The sequence below is a fragment of the Lissotriton vulgaris genome, chromosome 5, assembly GCF_964263255.1.
Source record: "Lissotriton vulgaris chromosome 5, aLisVul1.2, whole genome shotgun sequence".
Lineage (NCBI taxonomy): Eukaryota > Metazoa > Chordata > Amphibia > Caudata > Salamandridae > Lissotriton > Lissotriton vulgaris.
In genome coordinates, this window is record NC_141693.1 from 1,933,179,847 (window position 1) to 1,933,202,916 (window position 23,070).

A 23,070-nucleotide genomic window follows, 5' to 3' on the forward strand; every position below is an offset into this window, starting at 1 on the left:
GAATAAGTGGTTACAGAATCGTCACTCTCAAAGCGGGGATCTACCCTGACCTGTGTAAAGCCATCAGCCAGACCCAAAAAACGATGCTGGCACAAGTCTGCACTTCTGTGCCACATCAACCAACCCTTGGGATCCAAACTGGATATGTTAAAGGTCGAATTTCGCAATAGAGTTTGCAACTCTCTAATCGAAAATTTTGTAGAATTTTCCCAACCTGAATATTCTTCCAAATCAGGGAAGGAAGGAGTATTTAACTTTTTAGAAGTAGCCAATCCAAAGCATGTTGTCTGTAAGATGGTAGAATTAAAAAACAACATATGATTTGGGATGAGACATGCACGGTGCAAAGCCTCAGTGCCTTGTACCTGCCAACTTTTAGAACCCCAAACTGATTTAAGGTCAATGGTTTCCTTCCACAACTCGTAGCCTCCAACAGCTAGCTGGTCTACAAAGGACTTCGAGTACAATAACTTAGTATCGGTAACTCTAACTTTGGACATGGATTTTTCTGTCATTCTAAAATAAAATGAAGCGGGATTGGAATGATTAAAATCAGTAAAATAAGTGTACTTTTTCAAAAATGTATTAGAGCTGCCTCTTAAAGGACCTGGGCAATGCTCCCACTGTGTAGTTTACGGTACTCCTCCTGGAATTAGTTTTATGTAAGTAGTGATTGCCAAAATGTTGAAAGCAAAACAAATCACCATAATTAGCAGATTCTAAATATAAATCTTCAGCATCAAAGGCAGCATAATATTTCAAATCAGCAAACAAAGCCTCTACGGCCTGAACATCCCAATCATTAGAAAGTATGTTTTGTTTAACCACATCTCCCATGTGAACTCTAAGCACATTAGGAACATTAATAACTTCAGTCGGGCCATGGATTTGAAATTTAACAGCACCCCAGACTAACCCATCCAGAACAGGCCAAGCAGTGATGTTAACAAAAGCCAAGTCTCTCTTCAATCTGTGGGCAGAATGTGACGAGGAATGGGGTGCCAATGTTCCATTCAGATGTCCAATGCATGTTCTCTCCTCGACATAGTATCCATTGATGAATCGGAAAAAATAAAACACAAAACCCATTGACATAAAAAGATAAAGCGAAAAAAGCCCCAACCAAATGTAAGTCCAAGGGGGAATTAAAAAATGTTTTTTAAACAATGTTGGATAGGCCCTAATCCTTGTGGGCTTTCTTGAAGTGCCTGAAACAGTGTCAAATGAAAATCTGGATTCTGTGGCCAAACGGTTTGCAAATCAGGCATTGATAAGTCAGTTGGGTATGTGTAGTCAGTTTCATCAAGTTGAGTACCAGGCAATGCACTCAATAAAGGACTAGAAACTGCAGGCATCTCAAGTGCCACTTCCGGCGCATGATCCGATGCAGTGGCCAATACAGAATTTCTAACCATCGAAGGACATGAGACTGCCGGTGTCATGCTAAGAAGAATCGGCCACTCTGTGTATCTTGACATTGTCAATGGAGATATACCTGTTTTCTTTACGACCTGGAAGTGGTGGTAAAATGACTGTTATTGTGCCCTTCACACCAAGCACGGGAACTGGAGCACGGTACGAGGGACCAAATTCCTTCTTGTTATCGATCTTCTCCCGAACCAGTTCTCCAACTTGGGGTAGCCAGCCAACTACCGGGATCTGCAACGCATCATCCGAAGTGGAGGGCAAATGTTCCTTTGCAAGATTGTCTCTTGTCTTTTGTAAAGTCTGTAAAACATTGCAATGTTCATCTACGTCAAAGGAGGCAGCAGCAGCCACCGAGTCTAGACCGTCAAGGTCCGGTAAATACATCTTGATACCAAAGAGCATTTCGTATGGGGTCCGCCCACCCAGAGACCTCCTAGCTGCACGCCATTAAGATGGGTCAGCAAGTTTATGCCAGTGCCTATAACTCGAGCTGTCAGTGATTGCTTTAAGTCACGGTTCATTCGTTCCACAACACTATTACCCTCAGGTCGGTATGGAGACGAAAACTTGACTTGGACCCCCATCGAAGCCATGGCATCCCTATACGCCTTAGAGGCGAAAGCAGGACCCTGATCCGAATGGAAGGTACCACAGGCAAAAATCCCTACAAAGACACGCAAGTCCCTTATGACAGTCCGTGAATCAGCGCTGCGATGAGGCCACACCCATACAAAGCGTGTGCATGAATCAACTGCTACTAAGATGTACTTATACGCAGTATCAGAAGAAAAAGGACCGCAGTGATCTAAATAAACACAACCTAGTGGTTTATTAGAAATGAACAACTGTGGGGCAGACGCGTAGCAGTTGAAGGCTTAATCTGCTGGCAAATGTCACATTGAAGGACATAGTCACACATCTGTTTGTACAGTCCCCGCCACCAAAAACGTTGTTGTAATTGAGACACAGTGGCTGAAACGCCAGCCTGCGCAGACGCAACACCTTCATGGGCCGCTGTGATTAGTGTATTTCTGAGATCCGAGTTGGGAATCAATCTCTCCCCAACTTCAGGAATTTTCACATAAGGAACCTTATCGGGACTTAAGTGGTATGTGTACTTCAAAGGGAACCCCGTAGGATATTTACTCCCCTTCGCAGTGGCATCAACAGCCGCCAAGATATCATCAATCTTACTTTTGGACGGTGTAACTGCTGCAACTAAATATGTCGATACTGCTGATTTCGCTGCTTCATCAGCAAGCGAGTTGCCAACAGCGTGAACTCCCACGCGCTGATGACCAAGAGTCTGAATTACAAACACAAGTGGCAACTGCTCTTTAAGCTCATCCACTCGGACCCAGATCATTTTATGTTTTATTGTGCTACCCTTGGAATCACGAAAATCATTCTGAATCCAAAAGAACAAGTTTTCATTGTATGACTGGACACAGTAGTAAGAATCACTTACAATAAGAGTTGTCACACTAGGATCAGCGTACTCCAATGCAAGCATCAGAGCACGAATCTCTGCCAATTGTGCGGTGCAGTCCCCTAGAGTCTGCGTGTGCACGACTCTGGACTTGAACTCATCGTTCACCGTGGCACCTACCACAATGGCGCATGCAGAAATGTAGGCGTGTTTAGAACCATGCGCAACCTGCGCCGAACCATCAGTGTATATGATGCAATGGAAATCCTCCAAAGGCCGCATAGCTAAAGGTGCAGGATGAACAAATCCATATTGCAAAAACTCCTGCGATCGTAAGGAGGCATCAAAAACAAACGTGACATCTGGAGACGTCAATGATGCTGCCCATTGTATCCAACGAGGGTGCAAAGCTTTAGAATTAGGTACACTGGCTTTCGTAACTGCTTCCAAAGCAAGACATGGAGTAACAACCAACATGTGTTTTCCCTGTGACAGAGCGCGTTCCTTCAGAATCGCCATCTGTACAGCCGTCAAAACTTCCTCCACAGTGGAAAATCGCATTTCAGCCGAAGTGTACAAGTGTGACTTGTAAACAATAGGTACTGTGTCTCCTTCGATAAAAAAAAGGTATATGAAACCCACCGTCCCAGGGATGATTCTTATCACCAGGTTGGTGTGGTTGGCACGAGTCAACAAGTATTTTGAAGTGAGCAGATCAGCCTGCAAAGATTGCAGTATAGCTGAGTGCTCCGGCAGCCAGTTTGATTTGGTAAAAGTTGGTTGTATCAAAGCATACAAAGGCTTGATACGCTGGGCATATTCAGGTATGTATGTCCTCCCGAAATTCAAAAATCCCAGCAAAGACTGTAATTTTTTCAGAGTTGTCGGAGCGCGCAATTGTGCGCATTTCTCCAAAAAGTGAGGAGCTAATCCTCGACATTCATTGTTGAGCACGTAGCCCAGAAACAACACTGTGTACTCCGCAATGTGCGATTTCGCAAAGTTGAATTTATAACCGAAGTCTGCAAAGCTACAAATTAAGCGTTCAACTCAACACATATGCTCCCAAAGTTCGTCATCTGTGAGATAAATGTCATCCACATACGAACAAGCATCTGGGTCAACTCTCCCCAAGAGAGAGACTATGCGGGCAGCAAACACTCCAGGACTATTCTTATAGCCCATCAGTAAACGTTTGAAATGTTTTTGGACACCGCCGCAAGTAAAGGAGGTCCATTGGGAACTCAGACCCTCCAAATGGTGGGCATAAAAACAGTTGGAAATGTCAAGCGTGGTTTTAAACCGCTTACGCACAAGACTATCCACTAATGCAGAGCCGTGAGTATTCTGTACTGCACAGGTACGGCAATGCAAGTTTAAATGCCGGTAATCCAATACCAAACGATATGAACCGTCAGGCTTGGTCATAGTAAAAAGAGGGTTATTCATTGGTGACACACAAGTTTCAATCACTCCTTGATATTCCAATTGTTCAAGGATTTCCGCAACGGAAGCCCTAGCTTTGCGCTTTATGGGATATTGAGGTTGAGGCTGTGGCATAGGCCGCAAAGGAATCTCGTGGTGTGGGAAAAATGTATCCCATCCACAGTGTGTACGGTAAAGAGCCGGCGCAAGGGTTTTAGCCCATTCTTCTGCAAAATTCAGTGCATGCTCCTTCGAGACAGTGTGCGCGAAACTAGGGAGGATTACCTCCTCCCCTCTTGGAGCCGCAAGCACAAAAGGTGGGGGCCAGTCAGCCTCCGCTAACAAAATGTAAATGTCGTAAGATTCTCCCAAAATACCCCTTTTAAGGTACGTTGAATGTCACCTTCATGGAACAGGACTATTTCATAAAGTCTGTCAGGGGTAGCTACTCTAGTGTCAGCTGTCTCCACAGCAACATAACGGTCAGTCGCTGTCACCTTCAGTAGTGGACGCAGGGCCTCTCGCACTATGGTAATCTCCCCCGCGCTGTCCAGCAAGGCCAGAGCCCATGTCTGATTCCGAAGCTGCGTTCTCACTATCTGTGGCATATCTCGCTGTTAGAGCGGCGACTTTCTTTTTCTGAAACTGGGGTCTCTTCGGTGTAGAATCGTCCTGCTTGCCTTTAATGTCTTTCGGGCGGGGCTGGTCGCGTCCTTGCTGGCCACCCCGACCTCTGCCGCCTTCTCCACCACCGGTCGAAAAGGCCGATGGTTCCTGGAAAGAACGAGGAGGGCGTTGATCAGAAACCTGAAATCGATCAGGAGATTTTATCACCGCGCAAGTCATAAACACGTTCTGTGGGTGCAGGCAGTGGAGACACAGGACGAGACGGCTGTTTCTGTTGTTGTTGTTGCTTTCCCTGTTTTTGTTTTTTCGGCCAATTTTTTTTTTTGGTCTTGGGCTGGTCGTCGGTTTCCGACTTCTGCCCTTGGGGTTGTTTTTTTTTCTTTAGTAGAAAAAGGCTTGAGACCCCTACTATTGTGGCCCACGGTTTTATAAGCCGCCACAATAATCCTCCCCAACTGTCGGGGTTTGTCGGCATCAGGAATTGCCTGCAAAGCATTGGCAACCTGAAAGTTCACTGCATCCCCCTTGACATTCACAAGTATGAGATCGGAAACCACATCAAAGGTGCCACAGAGGCGCATACCCAATTCAACCGCAGCCTCTGGTCCGTGCTCATCCTGAACATGTTTAAGGACCGTCGGCAGGACAATCATAGACGGAGTGCCGTAACACCTTGTGTAGACCGCCGCAAATGTCTTACCCCAGCTCTCAAAGTCACCGATTTCAGGGGTCAAGTCTTTCGGTAAGCTAATTGTCAGAATCCTGTGTTTTTCACCAGGAGTTGTGTTAGGAAATACTGCTTCCAGCTGGTCAAACTTCTCGGCAAGCCAGAAAGGAAAAGCATCCTTTTCCTGGGGGCGCTTGCCCATCACAACATTGACCATAACGGGACTGAGTTTCATTCCGCCCTGTCCGGCAGGAAGCGCTGCACCACCCGGGGACCCGCCCGGGAGATTACGGGTAATGTATTGCACTAACGACCTAATCACGCTAATTGCGACTACATGTAGTCGTCTTAACTCAACCACTGTACATGCCCCGTGTTGAGGATGAGGTGTAAATCCAGCCAAAACAGGCCAAATTGCGCCCGGAATGGACAAAGGACCTAACCTCGGAGCTGCTAAAGTATGGGGTAGGGCGCCATCAAACCAAACGCGATGCTGCCAAGTATCTATAGGAATCTCCTGTGCCCTATACGGTGCATATTCCTGTGGCACAGCCGTGGGAGTGTACGTGTCGAACACACGAGCATTTGCGTTCATAGCTGGGAACGTCACCCATGAGTAGAAAATCTCATACGGGTAAGCTACCTCTGCACTCACCACCATTATCACGGCCATGCCATCTTCGGGGACATTATAAATCTGCAAATGATTGCGCACCGCAATGCGGCTATGTTGCGCAATGTCCACCGCGGCCATAATGACACTGAAAGAAAGGAGTACAAAGTAAACTTTGTAACACAATTGGGTAGTAATTCAAGGAAACCGTTTCAAAAGATTCAAGCTTGAAAAGACCTATGTAAATATGGGTAGGTTTGTCCGACACCACCAGTAACCGGAAACAATAGTGAAGGGTTAAGGACCGAACATTGTACTACCATGCCATGTAATAAGGCCACCAATGTTGGGCGCCATGTCGCAGGGATTCCGTTCTCATACAGAACTGTGCATAGAGACTTGGAACCTCAGTGAATTAGGGTGTGCCAAAACTCACCTTAGTACCCAAAATCCCCTGCCAGACTAGCTACTGTGTCTCATTGGTGATCACAAACCCCCAATGCTTAGACAAACCAGAACATGGACTTAGTACACCCCAGGTAACGTGGAACACATGAACACTCTTTCGTTATACAATCATTTTAATCCAGAACAAGGAGTAAAAGAGGACACGTGCATATTTGAAATGTTTATTCACTAATGCAGTGTTCTCAAACGCAGTATCTTAGCTAATACAAGCAAACATATTATAAGAAACAAAGTAATCAGCATAGTCACTAGTCCATAGAATACAAAAGATTAAAGCATGGTAAAATGTTAAAACGAATAGGGTTCAATAACACCTAATTCTCACCCTCCCTAGCTAGTATATTATATTATATCTAAGAAGGTCTCTTTGGGTTTTAGCAGGGCGGGCCCATACCTCAAGATCCTAGTGGTAAGGGATCACATCATCTTCCACCAGCTCTGCATGCGAAGCACCATCAAGTGTGTTTGTATGCTCTGTGCAAAGCCATATAAAACGCGCCTAAAGCCAGAACTTGGCCGCAGCTGCATGTATGTTATGTCTAGGAACGTGCGAAGATCAGACCTCACAACAACCACTGTGTTGAGATATCCTTGAAGGTTTCTGCACTCACTGTACAGACACAGCTCACCAAGCAAGGCTGATATCAGAGGAACAATATATTATTCTCGCATGAATCAAAACATTCTACTAGGCTCAAAGCTAAAGCAACAGCTATGTGATGTGTGCAGAAGCAGCAGAAAGGTAAAATGGCGTTTAAACTCCTAATAAGCTCATGCTAACTTAACACAGCATATAAGCAAAGTATATCTATATGACACCCTTAACCCTCATTTGTTACCCTTTCTATTTTATTTTTTGCCTCTTACTTCATCTCTCACTCTAGAAGCCACCTAAACAATATTTCAAAATACTAGGGGCTTGTTTGCGAGTCTGGCGGTCCACGAACCGCCGGACTCACGGGGCGCGCGTCGGTGGCAGTCTCTCAACCGCCTTATTACAATTAGGGAGATTGGACTACCGTAGCGCCGCTGCAGCCGCCAGGGAACAGCCGTTCCCTGTGGGTGGTGCGGTGGTGTAAAGTCAGGAAAGCCCGTAAAACAGGAGAAAACTCTTAATCTGGCAGGCAGCCCGACCACAGCTTTGGCGATGCGGATGTGGGGCGGCCCCGGGCCCGCACCACCAAACTCGTATTCAGGCACTAAGTATTTGAAAGGAGTGGACCCACCTTCAGGCACCTTGTCCAGATACGCTCTTTCTACAGCAGCAGCAAGGGAGGAACTGAAGGATGCGCCAACTTCTTCTGCTGTGTCAAATGTGTAGAACTCTGGTGAGGAAGAGTCAACATCTCATTAGACAATTATTTATGCACTGGTATTTGCACAGTATGAACATATCCAAAAAACCATAGAGCAAAGGAATGCAGGCATTATGGGGGATTTGGGAGACAATGCAAAACCGTGTACAATAAAAGCTCAAGTACTGGTGGCCTTTATTTCCAATGGGGCCATTAACAGTAGTAAACGGCCCCAATGGTAATTCAAAGAACAGCAGTAAAACCGTGGCGTCTAAGTTCTTCACCTGGAAACTTTGCATGCTGACAAAGGCAAAAAGTCCGGGAGAAAAAGGCCCACTAATGAGGACTGGTATTCTAGAATCTGTGTGAACATTCTGATTCCCGCATACTATTTCCCAAATCTATATGGGGCAATCTTGTAGTAGGCTGGTATTTAGGCAACCCAAGTACTGATACCCACCTAATGTAATTGTTCAGAGTAATGTGTAAAACCCCATCTATGACTCCATCGCACGGGAAAACCTATGTCAAAAGCCAAAAATCCTTGCTAATCTTGAGTTGCATATAGTTTTGCCCTCGGTATTTTATACATATTTTTAATTTTGCCAATGGCAATTATTCACATTCTGTTTTCGCCAATGATGGCATATAGCAAGGGGCACTGGGTAAACCCACTTCACCCATTGACTCTATTGCCCTGTAAGTAGCAGAATTTGTTTGATCATAAGTGCACACCTGCATGAGACTCAGTGGACTTCAGCTCTTCGGGCATGGGAACTAGTCCTTAAGTTCTACATTTTCTACTTTGACAGGTCACCTTTTCTTTCCTTCTCTTTTTTTATATTTGTTTTTTGGGAGTGCCCTACAACTCACCAGACAAATACACCAGGCTACTCGATTAACACTCATTTCATCAGCAGAGAGCTTCACTCCCTGCGGCCACTGCTTCTAAAACAGAGATCATCTTGGAGCAGTATTTAATATTATATTGTATGTAAGGAAATGCCTTCTTTTGTATGGTCACCCCAATATTTTGGGTGGACTGGTAGTAGAGAATTTCACCCATCCAAGTCTATTTTTTTTATCTGAGGCTTTCATTTTAAAAGTTAGTTTAATACAATGATTTTTATTTTTGTAACATTTTTTAAATCATTTTTTACATTGCTATTACTACCATTTTTTTTAAATCTTCTAATATCTAGTGCTTGTTGATAGAATTAATGTTAGCGTTTTTTATGTTTAATTTTCCCCCCAATTATTTTAAAGCATATACCTTTATATAAGTAAGTTATACATTTTTCAATATGTTCTATAAGTATACATGTTTTAAATGTAATATTATTTTAAAAGCTAATGTATAGTATGAAGTTAATACAGTGTATAATTGTTAACACATTTTCTAACAATATTGTATTCTTCGATATTTTTACTGTCAATATTTTAGACTTTACAAAGTATATAAAGTTGATATTTGTAGCAGATATTTTGGATGGTAGACAACCAGATGAGGCACAGGTGGTTAACAAAAACCAGGATGTGATTCGATAAAGGAAGGGTAACACATATGAGGAAAATGCTGAGCAGCACTCTGTGCAGTTATGCTTTTTTGTATTGCTCTGCTGTACACACATTCATTGGTCCAGAATTACATATTTGAACCCACACTCTAGCAGAGAAACATAGCTACTGGACCACATCTCGTAACCAAAAGAGCCAAGCTTCTAAAATGTTGCATCTAGTTGTGCCTTGACTACATTTATAGCTGCAGCCACAACAGGTTTCAGAAAGTCTGATAAAGCCCATTGGAGATATTGTTACGCTGTGGTCGGTACATTGCCTCCCAAAGTGGACAAGCATTACTGTGACTCAGAGTGAGTCGAAGTCCCGTACAACTAAGACCATTTGCCGGGGCTGCTTTGCAATTGTTAGAAATGTCCCTTAGATGGCATCCTAACCGGGCTCTTGCATGTAACAGTGTCTTGCATGTAAGAGTCAAATCATTGGAGTTTAAATAAATAGAAAAGGCAGCATGAGGAAAAAACTAAAAAATAGGAGCCCTCAAAAGTGTGGAGAAGAAGAGACAATGCCCTTACGTCGACATATGGGCTCCGACCCGCTCCACACGCCGCCCTTTAGGCACTGCCTCTCGTTAGAGCCGAACATCGATAGCTCTCTCCGACACTCGTAGGACACTTTATCTCCAATCCTGGATTTGGTCCCGTACTTGATGGATCCAATCGGTTGGCCAGGATTGGAGCAGTCACCAGCTGCGCAGATAAGACACAAGGAATGTCAAAAGTGTGTACGATATTCATACCAGATATATACATCACTCTATTCAAACCCACTCTCTGACTGAAGCAGAGCACATAGACAACCTGAAATGGGCAGAGGAGAAATTCTTTACATGTTTCATCATCAACAGTTGCTGATAACAATTTTTTTATTTAGAACAATATTAAAACAGTAATACAATAAAAATAAATAAAATTAAAAATGACAGTAGAACTCTGTTCAATTATCTAACAATGTCAGGCCACAGGACCTGACACCAGCTATAGCTTTTAATGCCTTGAAATTGTATAGGGTGGTGCACAGAGATAGAACTCCTGTAGCCTAGTTTCACTCCGTCTCTAATAGTTACACTCCGAATTTCTTCTCGAGCAGTACTAAAAACCATCTCTTTAATGAACCATGAGACACACGTCTTTATAACACATTACGAGCCATATGTATGAACACATTTTCTTATAGACACAGAATGGGTAAAACCCTTTGATACGTCTGGCCCTACATTTTTAATGCATCTAGGAGAACAGCACCAGTTCCCTGGACTTGCATCTGCTTCAATTCTCAAGTGATAGCTGGATGCATCAATTCTTCCTAGAAGTGCATTTCCATAAGGTCACTGGAAGAGAACGTCAACTGAGAGGATCAGAGTGAAAGCCCGTTGCCTTGATATTGAGCCGTAGCTTATAAGGACTAATAAAGAGATGCTAACACTTCTAGACATCTGCAGCTAACTTCTGTCCAAGATTTTGGAAAGTATACTGTGCTGAGCATGGCAATAGCAAAGGTTAGATATTTCATAAAGGAGGGCCTATGTAGTACTGGTCGGTCTACCAGTGCTGTGCACAGATCAGCTATCTACCCACTACTGAATATGTAAAAGCTAGCCACACACCTGCTTCATACATGTTGACTTGTTCTCTGCAGGAAAAACAGAGACTTTGTGGGTTTAGTAGGATACATTTACCTATATATCTTTGGAGAGTGTCCAATTATGAGCAGGGAAGTTGCTCTCATGCTAAACATAAGCACAATTTACTTAACCTGTAATCCTATTTCTGTGTCATGAGTTATTCCTTCAGAATTAATAAACAGTAGAAACTCTCCACGTATATGCAGGCTCCCCAGAACATCATTCTTGAATATATTTTTACAATTAAAATATGCCTATAAGAAGCAACATATTCTTATTACTTTTTAGGGATTTTGGAAAGTAAATCCAATTGGCCTGACTGAAATACAATATATTGGGTGGAAAACACCATAGAACTACACCGCTTTCAAAATCCCCAAATAAAGGCAAAATGTAGCCTCTAGTAGGCTAATCAGACACAGACCTTTAAGAATCCACCAGACTTCTCAACCTGCAGTTCAGGGTCAGTGAGGCTGTCTTCATTGCCTATTCACAAACCTCCTTTCAAACATGGATTTAGAGAGAATCCCCATGACAGAGAACTAGAAAAACAGACAAGTAACTTTTCCTTCCCGATCATCGGAATCTCTGCGATATCCATAAGCAATGGAATAGAGAAGAAACCTAAATCACGTTCAACACTGGAGGAGGGTTCCAAGGACAATGGCGAAGGGGATGCAACTATTACAGAGGAAATAAACTGGTCAATGAGGCCTGACCTACCAGAGCATCTGTTCCAGAGTCAGAGTCGACACAATGATGCTTAGCAAAAGTATTTCCTGATATCTAGGTTGTTACTCTACAAATATCTAGAATAGGCACATTCCACATGAGAGCAGTAGTTATTGCTTTGCTACAAGTAGAATGAGCCTTAGGCTTTCTGAGAAGGGGTTTGTTCACCTTTTCATGGCAAACATAAAACAATCTAACTATGGTTTGCTTTCATGAAGCTAAACCCATGTGAACTGCATCACATTTGTGCTGTACTTGTTTGTGATGTCAAATGGATTTGGTTGTGTCCAAATAATATTCCAAAGCTCTAATAGCATCTAAAGTATGGAGAGCATTCCTATCAGAAATGATGATCCAGATAGAATGAAGTAAGTGTGTTTGTCTGACTTGAGCAACAGTCTGAAATTACATTGAGAAGAAAATAAGGGTGAGTTTTTAGGGAAACTTTATTACAATGAAAAACCATATAGAGTTTCTCCATACATGGAGCTTGTAGCTCAATCACCCCTCTGACCAATATTATGCCAACAAGAAAAGCCACTTCCATGAGAAGTGTTGCAGGTCGTCTACCATGTGCATGGGCATTCATTTTGAAAGGACAATATTAAGCTCAGACCATTTAGAAAATCTATTCCCACTGGCACGGTGTAGATTGTCTGAGGAGGCACCCACATGCACTTTAACAGAACAGAACTGAAGGCTAGCTTTCCAAAAAAGACAGGTAATATCATTGATTCTTGATAAGTTCTATGCTCCACCCAGTTCTAAAGACACTATGCTTGAAGCCTCTTCCATTTAAAGGAATATAAACAATGAGCAGACGGTCTCTTTGTTTGCTCAATATCTCCATATAGTCATTTGTAAGATTTAAGTGGTTGTACTGTAGGTACTAAGGAGTCAAGCAATCAAGTTCAGTGAGAACAGATTGGGATGGAACATCCTTCCTGGCATCCTGGAAAGCAGGACTTGGGCAGGAGTCTCTAGAGTGGCTGAAGCAACAGGTGAAGCAGGCCTGGATACCATAGATGGCTGATTTAGCACTATGAAAATGATCTTCATTCTGCACTGCATCATTTTGATGATGATTTAATGTAGGAAGGAGATCAGTGGTGAAGGACAGAGGAAGGCCTTTGACCAGTCTATCAAAAGGGCTTTGCCTTGGCTCTGGGCTCTGAAAACTGGATGTGAAAGCATGTCATTTTACGTTTTCTCCTGTAGTGAACAAATAGGCTTCTCTAATGCCACAGTTGTAAAAGATGTTTTGAAGTACGAGGTTGTCGCGGGTGGGTGATGGATAGTACTTTTAGGATAACGGTGATATATTTCAGGAAGCCAAAATCTGTGTGGCATGTGCCTGTCACTGAACCCATTAACCAACACAGCAACAACAGCTGGAATTTCAGAGTCCAGACTCCACGTCCTTTGGAAAGTGGTGTGACCTCAAGGTGGCAACTTAAGAAACCAAGCTAAGCTTGGCCAAAAGGTTTTAGCATTTATTTTAATACTGAAAATAAGCAGACAGAACATACATGAGAAATTGGAAGGAGGTCTATAAACAATACAACCCAAATATTTCCTGTTTAGTCTGGTGTTATGATGCCTTGTTTCATGTTACTGTACAGAGATCCAACTCAGAGATAAGTCCAGCGTTGCCCTGATGCACTCCCTCGGAAAAGAAGCTGGGTGATCCAGCACAGTGGCCCAAGGTCTACACGGAGTCCCTCCCATAACTATGTGGTGGAGACATATACAAAATCAGCAGGCAACTGGCATCATGTGTTGCACATTGTATGCCTCCTTACTTCTCATAGGCTATCAGGGGTGGTTCTCTATTCAAAATAATATGTGATCAGGCACCTGCATGCTCCCACTTTGCAAAGCTCCACCACAAACAACATTTGTTTAAGACCAGTTTTCTGCCGCTTCTACGGTTCCATTTTATCGAAAGACTGTTGGCTTCTCGTACCAGGTACATCTCAGCCATACTTCATTGCAGAATCATTCCATGAATTCTTAATAAGACAGGTAACCCTTCACCAGCCAGCCCATGCTGAGTTACACCAGTAGTGGTCCAGAAAGCAAACTTATCCTGCACTATTCCTCCCTACCTTATCATAGCAGCTGCTCTGCAGGTGGCGGTAATATCACTTTGCACGACTCCTAGCCAGGCCTTTTCATGTTACAGTGCCTTGCATGTTATTGGCGATTATTGGCGTTCAAACATATAGAAGAGGCAGTGTGAGGGAAAATAAATGAATATGAGCTTACTGAAGTCGAGGAATTCCCTTAAGTCACTACATGGGTTTCCGCCCATTCCACATACCGCCCTCTGAACACTCCGGAGCAGATTTATGAGTTCTGGCGCATCTCTGCAAATCAGCAGGGATGCGCCAGCCAGCGATTCATTTGGCGATGGTCTTCTTTACAAATATAAACATTTATAAGCAAAATATAACTAAGGACATTTTTACCCACAAACATTTCCACAACACATAGCTGCAGACCACTTGAAATATTTATGACCTCTACTGGTCTCTTAATCACCTTAGTCGATATTAATGTTAGTAGACCTGCAGATACTCTCCCCGTACCCCGAGAATGACCTTTGCTATTCAAGGCCATAAAGCCTTCGACTGACTGGTCCTCTTTTAGCCAAGACTCCTGAAGGAATACCAAATGAAAGGGTTTCAAACTTTCTTCCAGTTCACCGCTGTTCCTCAAGCGTTCAAACCCATGGATATTCCAACTTAGGATTCTTAGATTTTGAGAGGACTCCTCATTCTAGAGTAAGGTGGGGCTAATATTCCAGTCACCTTCCTCCGGCAGGTGCCGCATCGGAGAGAACCTATTACCTTGAGCCCATACAATTTGTCTGAATTGTGAGAATGGCCTATCATTTACAATAGCCACTCCCAAATCGGTGGGTGGATAGCTACTTTGTTGTGTAGCTTCGGGCCATAGGGACCGGATGTATGATAAGGATCGTTCCCATTGAGTTGCAGATAACCCACTGTGCGTATTTAAAATGGCGGGAGGGAATGGACCTGGCTAAGGTGCTAATAATTGAGGGTTCTTTTTTATGGGACACAGGGCCTGTAGACCTACTTTTGCTAGATCTTCGTCCGTCTTAAGTACTAGGTCCGCAATACAAGGAGAGACAAAAGAGACTATGGAAACTTCTCTACCTTTATCACCCAATTTAAACCCCACAGACTCTAAGTCCAATGAGGTTATCCCTGAAAAGGAGGGAATTTGTTGTAATAACTGTCACAGAAGTTCTGTGCTTCCTAATTGCGACCTTATAAAGGATTCCTGAGCTGAAGGGTGTTCTAGAAGCAATTTATTCGAGGGCTGAGCCTCAACCATCTTATTACGGGTTACTGTTTGTTCCCTATTAGGGACAGTAGAGAGGACTACTGGGGAAATAGAAGAGAGATCCAGACTGGTTTTAGGACCGGGTTTCACACTATGTTTTACCCTTTTATGTGCCTTTTTATGTACCTTTTTGCATGGGAGAGCTTTTTCAGTACTACCACCTTGGGGACTGGGATGTTGGACTTGGGAACAAATACCACTAAGATATTCCCCTTTCTTATGCAGGTGTTTCTTTTTGCATACACGTGGGGCACAACACCCGGGCAATCTATTCCGGGACCCAACCCCCATTGTATGGTATCACATTACGGTAAATTTTGAGGGCATAAAACCATGCTGCCTTTTCCTAAAGAAAATAGAATATTTAGAAACATAAACTGATCCCTCCATATCTACCTGGCATTCGCCTTTCCCTGATGTGAAACTATGCAACCCCGTAGTCTCTGTAGCCATTACTGAAGCAGGTAATTAAGTATTCAAAGAGCCACTCAGATTGTATTTAAAAGATTTTAAGGGTTTCAATTCAAGGCGAATATCATTCAAAGAATTTATTTGATCAACTTGGTTTGTCCTTATTGATACCAAGGTGTGGACTGTGGGTTGCTGCGGGCCGGAATAACAGGCGTGGAGGCCGTATATATTGGGCTATGGTAGCTCTTTTTTTGTTCTCTTTGACAAAAGTACGAGGGCATATACATAAAGGGTTCAGAGGCGTAGCTTTGGTCGGCTCCCAGCTGTATGTGGTCCAGAGGATCTTCCAGAGGTCTTCACGTCTTCCGGGCGTTGGGATGACCTCGGAGGGAAAATAGAGAAGCAGGGGTTAGTCCTTTTCGTAAAGACTTCTCCGGTACCGTTACCAACACCGGGGCGTGTGGGGAAAAGAGAGAACCGTGAGGAAGGGAACGGATAGGGATACAGAGGGGGGGGGGGGGAAAGAGGTGGGAGAGGGTAGAAGAGGGTGCTCTGGTGAAGGGGGGGGTGTAGGGTATATGATACAAGATTTACTAGTGAAGTGTCTCTAAAGTAGTTTATATACAGTGCACAGGTGCTCTAACAGTGAGGTCTAGCTCTATACAAATATCTACAGGTTTCTACAAAGTGGGGACACGGAGACGGTAACACGGTACTCACGTGCCCCGCCGTAACTCTCCCGCGAGTTACGGCCGCTCTCCAGCCACCTCCTGAGGACTCCACCACTCCTCGGTCCAGACGTCCTCCAACTCTCCGTCTTCGATCCTCACACTCCTCTCTCTCTCTCTCGATGGTTCTCTGCGCGCTGTCTCCTGCCACGAGTCGGCTATCGGGAACGCTCTCCTCTCTTCTTCGGCGTCTTTTGTGTTTCCGGGTCCTGGGATGGGGGCGGGACTTCCGGTTTCCCGGTAGGCTGCTTCCGGTTCGGGACTTCCGGGGTCAGGACGCTCGTGAGGTTCCGTTCCTGGGACGAGTCTGGGTTGGATCCGCTGGTTGCATGCCTGCAGGGGAAACAAAGAAGAAGGACTCCTGGTTGTCAGAGACGCAGGAGGATTAGAACCCGAGGAACCCTCGCTCGAGGGTCTCTCCGTTGACGTATGTGTCGTTCCCCTTCCACATCCCCTTTCCCTAGCTATCCTTCTTGTGGGGGTGGAAGGTGGAGGATATCTAGATAAGTAGTCTGCATTTCCCTGCTCGGCCCCTTTTCTATGTTTTGTCTGGAATCTGTAGGGCTGTAAGGATAGGAACCAGCGTAGCACCCTGTCATTATGTCCCCTGTTGCGCGCCATCCACTCTAGGGGTGCGTGGTCCGTATACAGAATGAACTCTCGCCCTTCTAGGTAATAACGCAGGCTCTCAATGGCCCATTTAATGGCTAGGGCTTCTTTCTCGACTACCGCGTAGTTCATCTCACGGGGGAAGAGTTTCCTACTGAGGTAGAGGATAGGCCTCTCTATGCCTGACTGGTCTTTTTGGGAGAGGACCGCTCCCAGTCCCTGTTCTGAGGCGTCAGTCTGGAGAACGAAGGGTTGTGTGTAGTCAGGACTGATGAGAACTGGCTCGGACAACAGTGCATTTTTCAGATTCTGAAAAGCTGTCAACATCTGAGGGGAGGGTTGTCGTAGTAGGGTTTCTGTTCCAGGGCTTTTCTTCAGGAGATCGGTCAGGGGTACTGCAGTCTGAGAAAAGTTTGGGATGAACCTCCGATAGTATCCTAAAAGCCCAAGGAAGGCCCGGAGGTCCTTTTTGGTTTGGGGGAAGGGTATGGACTGGATGGCTTTTATTTTGTTATCTTGAGGTCGTATGACCCCCTTCCCGAGGAGGTAACCCAGGTACTTCACGGTTTGTGCCGCCAGAGTAGTTTTAGCAGGGTTAATGGTGAACCCATATTCACCCAGAGAGGTGATTACTCGTTCCAGATGGGACAGGTGTTCAGGCCAGTCATTGCTATAAATGACTATATCGTCAAGATAAGCTCCTGCGTATTGGGCATGTGGTTGCAGGACAATGTTCATAGCCCGTTGAAAGGTTGCTGGGGCCCCGTGAAGCCCGAAGGGCATAACTCTAAACTGGAACAGTCCGTCCGGCGTAGAGAACGCTGTTTTCTTTTTATCTTCGCTCTTCATGGGGATCTGCCAGTATCCTTTACAGAGATCCAGCGTACTGATATAGCGAGCCCGTCCAATGCGTTCTATCATTTCATCTACTCGGGGTAGTGGATACGTGTCGAAACTTGATACTTTATTGACTTCCCGGAAGTCAATACAAAATCTTGTGGAGCCATCGGGTTTCGGAACAAGCACGATGGGTGAGTTCCAACAACTAACTGATGGCTCGATAATACCCATTTTCATCATCTCTTGTATTTCCTCTTGGATGACTTTACGGCGGGCCTCTGGGACGCGATAGGGACGTTGTCTCACAACTTTTCCAGGTTCTGTATGGATCGCATGTTCGATAACTGTGGTGTGTCCCGGAGAAGTGGAAAACACCTTTTGTATGGGTGATAGGATTTTCCTGAGGTCTTGTCTTTTGTTTGGCGGTAGTTCCGGGTCAACACAGTTCATGAAGAGCGGATCCCCTGGGTTGAGCATGCTGGAGAGCACGGGTTGAGGTCCCTCCCATTTCTTGAGCAAATTTATGTGGTAGATTTGCCTCTGTTTACAGATAGGATCTAGTTCAATCTCATAGGTAACAGGGGTTACCTGTTTCGTCACCGGATAAGGGCCCTGCCATTGTCCCAGTAGTTTGTGGTCAGATGAGGGTATAAGAAGTAGCACTAGGTCTCCGGGAACAAAGCTTCTGGGTTTGGCTCCCCTGTCGTATTGCCGTTTTTGTGTGGCCTGGGCGGTCAATAGGTTCTGCCTCACTATTTCCCTAATCTGGCCCAGATGAGTCTTAAGGTTGGCAACATATTCCGGCAGAGGTCGGGTACGGTCAGGCTCGGCTTCCCAGGCTTCCCGAGCCATGTCTAGGAGGGTTCTCGGGGGTCTTCCGTAAAGGAGTTCATAGGGGGAGTACCCTGTGCTGCTCTGGACCTTGCAGCGGATAGCGAAGAGGGCCAAAGGAAGCATTTCCTCCCAGCGACGGCTTTCTAGTCCCAGCAACTTCTTGAGAGTGGTCTTTAGAGTCGCGTTGTACCGTTCTACAAGTCCGTCGGTCTGGGGGTGATAGGCGGAAGTTCTTATTTGTTTTATACCCAGTTGTGAACATACCTGACGCATGAGAGATGAAACAAACGGGGTACCCTGGTCCGTTAATATCTCTCGGGGAAAACCCACTCGGGTGAAGATAGTTGCCAGGGCTCTTGCAATGTTCTGAGTGGTGGGATGTTTTAACGGGATGGCCTCAGGGAACCGAGTGGCGTAGTCCACGAGAACGAGAGCATACCGACATCCACTTTTCGAGGGTAACATGGGGCCTATCAGGTCCATCCCTACCCTGGTGAAAGGGACATCAATAAGGGGGAGCGGCTGAAGGGGGACTCTAGGAGGCCGGTATCGACTGTTCTTTTGACAGACTGGACACTCTTTGCAGTATTGACTCACTTGTTTATGTATGCCTGGCCAATAGAATTTCTCCAGTATCGTTTGTCCGGTTTTGTCGTCCCCGAAATGGCCTCCTAACAAATGACTATGTGCTAAGAACAGTACCTTCTCACGAAAGGGACCTGGAACGAGCAGCTGGGATTCTTGTTGGGGTCCACCTTTCCTATACAATAGACCGTTTCGTTTAAAGAAATAGGGACATACGTGCAAGGGATCCTCATTATCAAGGGCCCGTCCCCAGGCGTCCTGTAGTACTGGGTCTTCTTGTTGCGCTGCACGGAACTCTCGGTCATTTTCCCAAGGATGTGGCTCCACCTGCACAGGATAGGCAGCGGCGTAGGTCCTTTTCTCTTTCTTCTTTTGCCCTTTTGTCTTCGGGAGCTTGGTTGCGGGCTCTACAGGAGGAGGATTTCGGGAAAAAGGAGCCTCGCACCACCATTTCTCCAAGGAGCTTGTGGCGTCGTGTAACAGTCGGGGAAGTCCGTGGTAATCACTGCCCAAGATTACCTGTTCCGGCAGGTTGGGTACTAGGCCCACATTAAGGGGACTACGTTCTCCCGAGTACTGTTGTACCTGAACCCGGGTGGTGGGATATCTCCGGGTATCACCGTGTACACATTGGATGTCTACGGTGCCAGTCATCGTCCCCAGAGGATTGGGCATTTCTTGCGGTCGTATCACGCTTTGCCGACAACCTGAATCAGCTAAGGCCATCATTGGATGTCCGTCGATCCTTACCGGACATCGGAAGGGAGGTGGACTAGCCTCCTGGGTGAGACACACATAGTTCCGAGTAAGGCCGACCTCCATCGGTTCTTCCTTTTGAGGACAGAACCGTGCAATATGTCCATAACCCCCACAATGGTAGCATTGAGGGCCAGGAAGGTTTGGTCTTGGGGTCACCGGGAAGGGAACAAAAGGAATAGGCTCCGGTTTTCGGGGTACTAACGGCCTCGGGGGTCGAGGATGGCTTCCATGGACAGTTCGTGCAGGATGTTCGTCCTTCTTCTGAAAGTCCTGTGCCCGGCTAAAGGCACTGGCAATTTCAACAGCGGTGTCTAAAGTGAGTCTCGAGTGCTGACGGACCCACTTCTGCGTAGCTGGGTGCAGGGAGGCCAAAAATTGTTCCAGGTAAATTTTGGCAAGAATTTCGTCTTTGGTGGATGTGGCGGGCTTCAGCCAGCGGTTGGTGAGGTCTTGGATGCGGAACGACAAGGCCCTGGGGGTTTCCTGCGGCCCTTCACGTGCCTGCCGCAGCCTTGTCCTGTAGGTCTCGTCGTCAATCCCAAGTCGCTCAAGGATGCACGTTTTTATGTCCTGGTACGGGGTCTGCCCTTGAATATTGGCCTGTTGGAACGCCGCCTGGAGTTCGCCCGTCAGCAGTGGCCCAAGGTAGTGGCTCCAGCGGTCAACGGGCCAAGCAGCGGCCTCAGCCAAGCGCTCAAAGTTCGTAAAAAAGAAGTCCGGATCCTCTCCTGGAACGTACTTCTGTAATACCACCGAGGGTAATGCAGTTGCGGGTCTCGATTGCCCCATGACGTCAACGAGCTTCCCAAGGGCTCGGTCTTGAGAGGAACCCTGGTCTTTCAGGACATCGTGCAGCTGGCCTCGGTCATCCTCAGCGGTTTTAAGAAATCGCTCCATAATCTTCCCTAGGAGCTCCTGGCTTTCAGCGAGTTGCTTCACGGCGGCCTCCATGCTTCCGGACCCCACTTCTGACACCAGGTGTGGACTGTGGGTTGCTGCGGGCCGGAATAACAGGCGTGGAGGCCGTATATATTGGGCTATGGTAGCTCTTTTATTGTTCTCTTTGACAAAAGTACGAGGGCATATACATAAAGGGTTCAGAGGCGTAGCTTTGGTCGGCTCCCAGCTGTATGTGGTCCAGAGGATCTTCCAGAGGTCTTCACGTCTTCCGGGCGTTGGGATGACCTCGGAGGGAAAATAGAGAAGCAGGGGTTAGTCCTTTTCGTAAAGACTTCTCCGGTACCGTTACCAACACCGGGGCGTGTGGGGAAAAGAGAGAACCGTGAGGAAGGGAACGGATAGGAATACAGAGGGGGGGTGGGGGAAAGAGGTGGGAGAGGGTAGAAGAGAGGTGCTCTGGTGAAGGGGGGGGTGTAGGGTATATGATACAAGATTTACTAGTGAAGTGTCTCTAAAGTAGTTTATATACAGTGCACAGGTGCTCTAACAGTGAGGTCTAGCTCTATACAAATATCTACAGGTTTCTACAAAGTGGGGACATGGAGACGGTAACACGGTACTCACGTGCCCCGCCGTAACTCTCCCGCGAGTTACGGCCGCTCTCCAGCCACCTCCTGAGGACTCCACCACTCCTCGGTCCAGACGTCCTCCAACTCTCCGTCTTCGATCCTCACACTCCTCTCTCTCTCTCTCGATGGTTCTCTGCGCGCTGTCTCCTGCCACGAGTCGGCTATCGGGAACGCTCTCCTCTCTTCTTCGGCGTCTTTTGTAGTTCCGGGTCCTGGGATGGGGGCGGGACTTCCGGTTTCCCGGTAGGCTGCTTCCGGTTCGGGACTTCCGGGGTCAGGGCGCTCGTGAGGTTCCGTTCCTGGGACGAGTCTGGGTTGGATCCGCTGGTTGCATGCCTGCAGGGGAAACAAAGAAGAAGGACTCCTGGTTGTCAGAGACGCAGGAGGATTAGAACCCGAGGAACCCTCGCTCGAGGGTCTCTCCGTTGACGTATGTGTCGTTCCCCTTCCACACAAAGTTTCTAAAATCCCATGCAAGGTGGTCTGCATAAATAACATTATGTCCAACAAAGATGATGAGGAGGAGGGCTGGAGTGATATAGACCTCCCCTGCGATCCAAGCTTAGAGTTTGGCTCCCCAACCATGGGGCATTATATAATGACGTTAGGCTTCCTTGATCCTATTGGTCTTCTCAACAAGGTGACTGGGATATGCTGGAATCATCTGGACTAAATGATGATAACGAAAAGTTCAAGCAAGAAGAAGAGGATAATCTCGGACCCCCTCTACGGTCGCAGTTCCATTCTTGGATGAATACTCTGAAAGATTTGCTGGTTGCCCTTCGTCCAGAACTAAGTGAGACGCATATATTACCGAAGCCGGAGGACAGAGGTGCCTGTGAGCGGTCTTTGCCCCCTCCTCTGAGGGCCGTTGAGCTCCATTACGGTAATGCTTAAATACAAAGTTCCTTATTGAGGTTACTAGGGATGAGCGTTGGGCCTAGCTTGACGACACGCTTTGGTCATGCTGGGCGGACCCCTTCTTCCCTCCAATCTTCCTCTTTTTTGTAGCTCTCCCCTGCGTTTTGCCTTTTGAAGCAGCAAGGAGAGGTCTCTTACTGCGAAGCACAGGGGGAGATGGGCAAGAGGACATACTCCTTCCTTAAAGGGATAAACGACAAGAAGAAAAAGAAACTAGACGAAAATATAAAAACTTACCTCCTTCTTGAATAAACCCCACTATTGCTGCCACCTCCACACCATCACCGTTTTCTCACTGCATAGCCCAAAGTTCTTTTCCAATTCTTTTTAGGCATATCACGATGACTGTGTCCCAGAACGTCATACAAGTGGCTACAAAGACCACAAAGGCTGCTGGTCTCACCAATTCAGAAGGCCACTATATCTACCAAACGTCCAGTGAAAGCCCCGAAATCCGGCTGAAGCATGCATGGGCACTGAAGGGGGTGCCGAGTAAACCTCCTTCCGCCGAACGTTGGAGTCCAGTCACAGAAGGGTGCACTGTAGTGGTACTAAGCAGGAGGCAGAAAGTCGAGCAAAGGTAGAGCTAGCAT

The 23,070-nt window shown here is 46.1% G+C and overlaps 1 protein-coding gene across 1 annotated transcript in view; it reads right to left on the reverse strand.

Moving 5' to 3' along the window:
• The window catches only part of LOC147717786 (complement factor B-like), a 472,008-nt gene that overhangs the window by 380,123 nt on the left and 68,815 nt on the right, over positions 1–23,070 (reverse strand). The window contains exons 4-5 of the mRNA XM_086924573.1: positions 10,046–10,219; positions 7,884–7,982 (exon numbers count right to left, since the gene is read on the reverse strand). Coding sequence (XP_086780699.1) covers positions 7,884–7,982; positions 10,046–10,219 — 273 coding nt within the window. The remainder of the gene's footprint in view (positions 1–7,883; positions 7,983–10,045; positions 10,220–23,070) is intronic.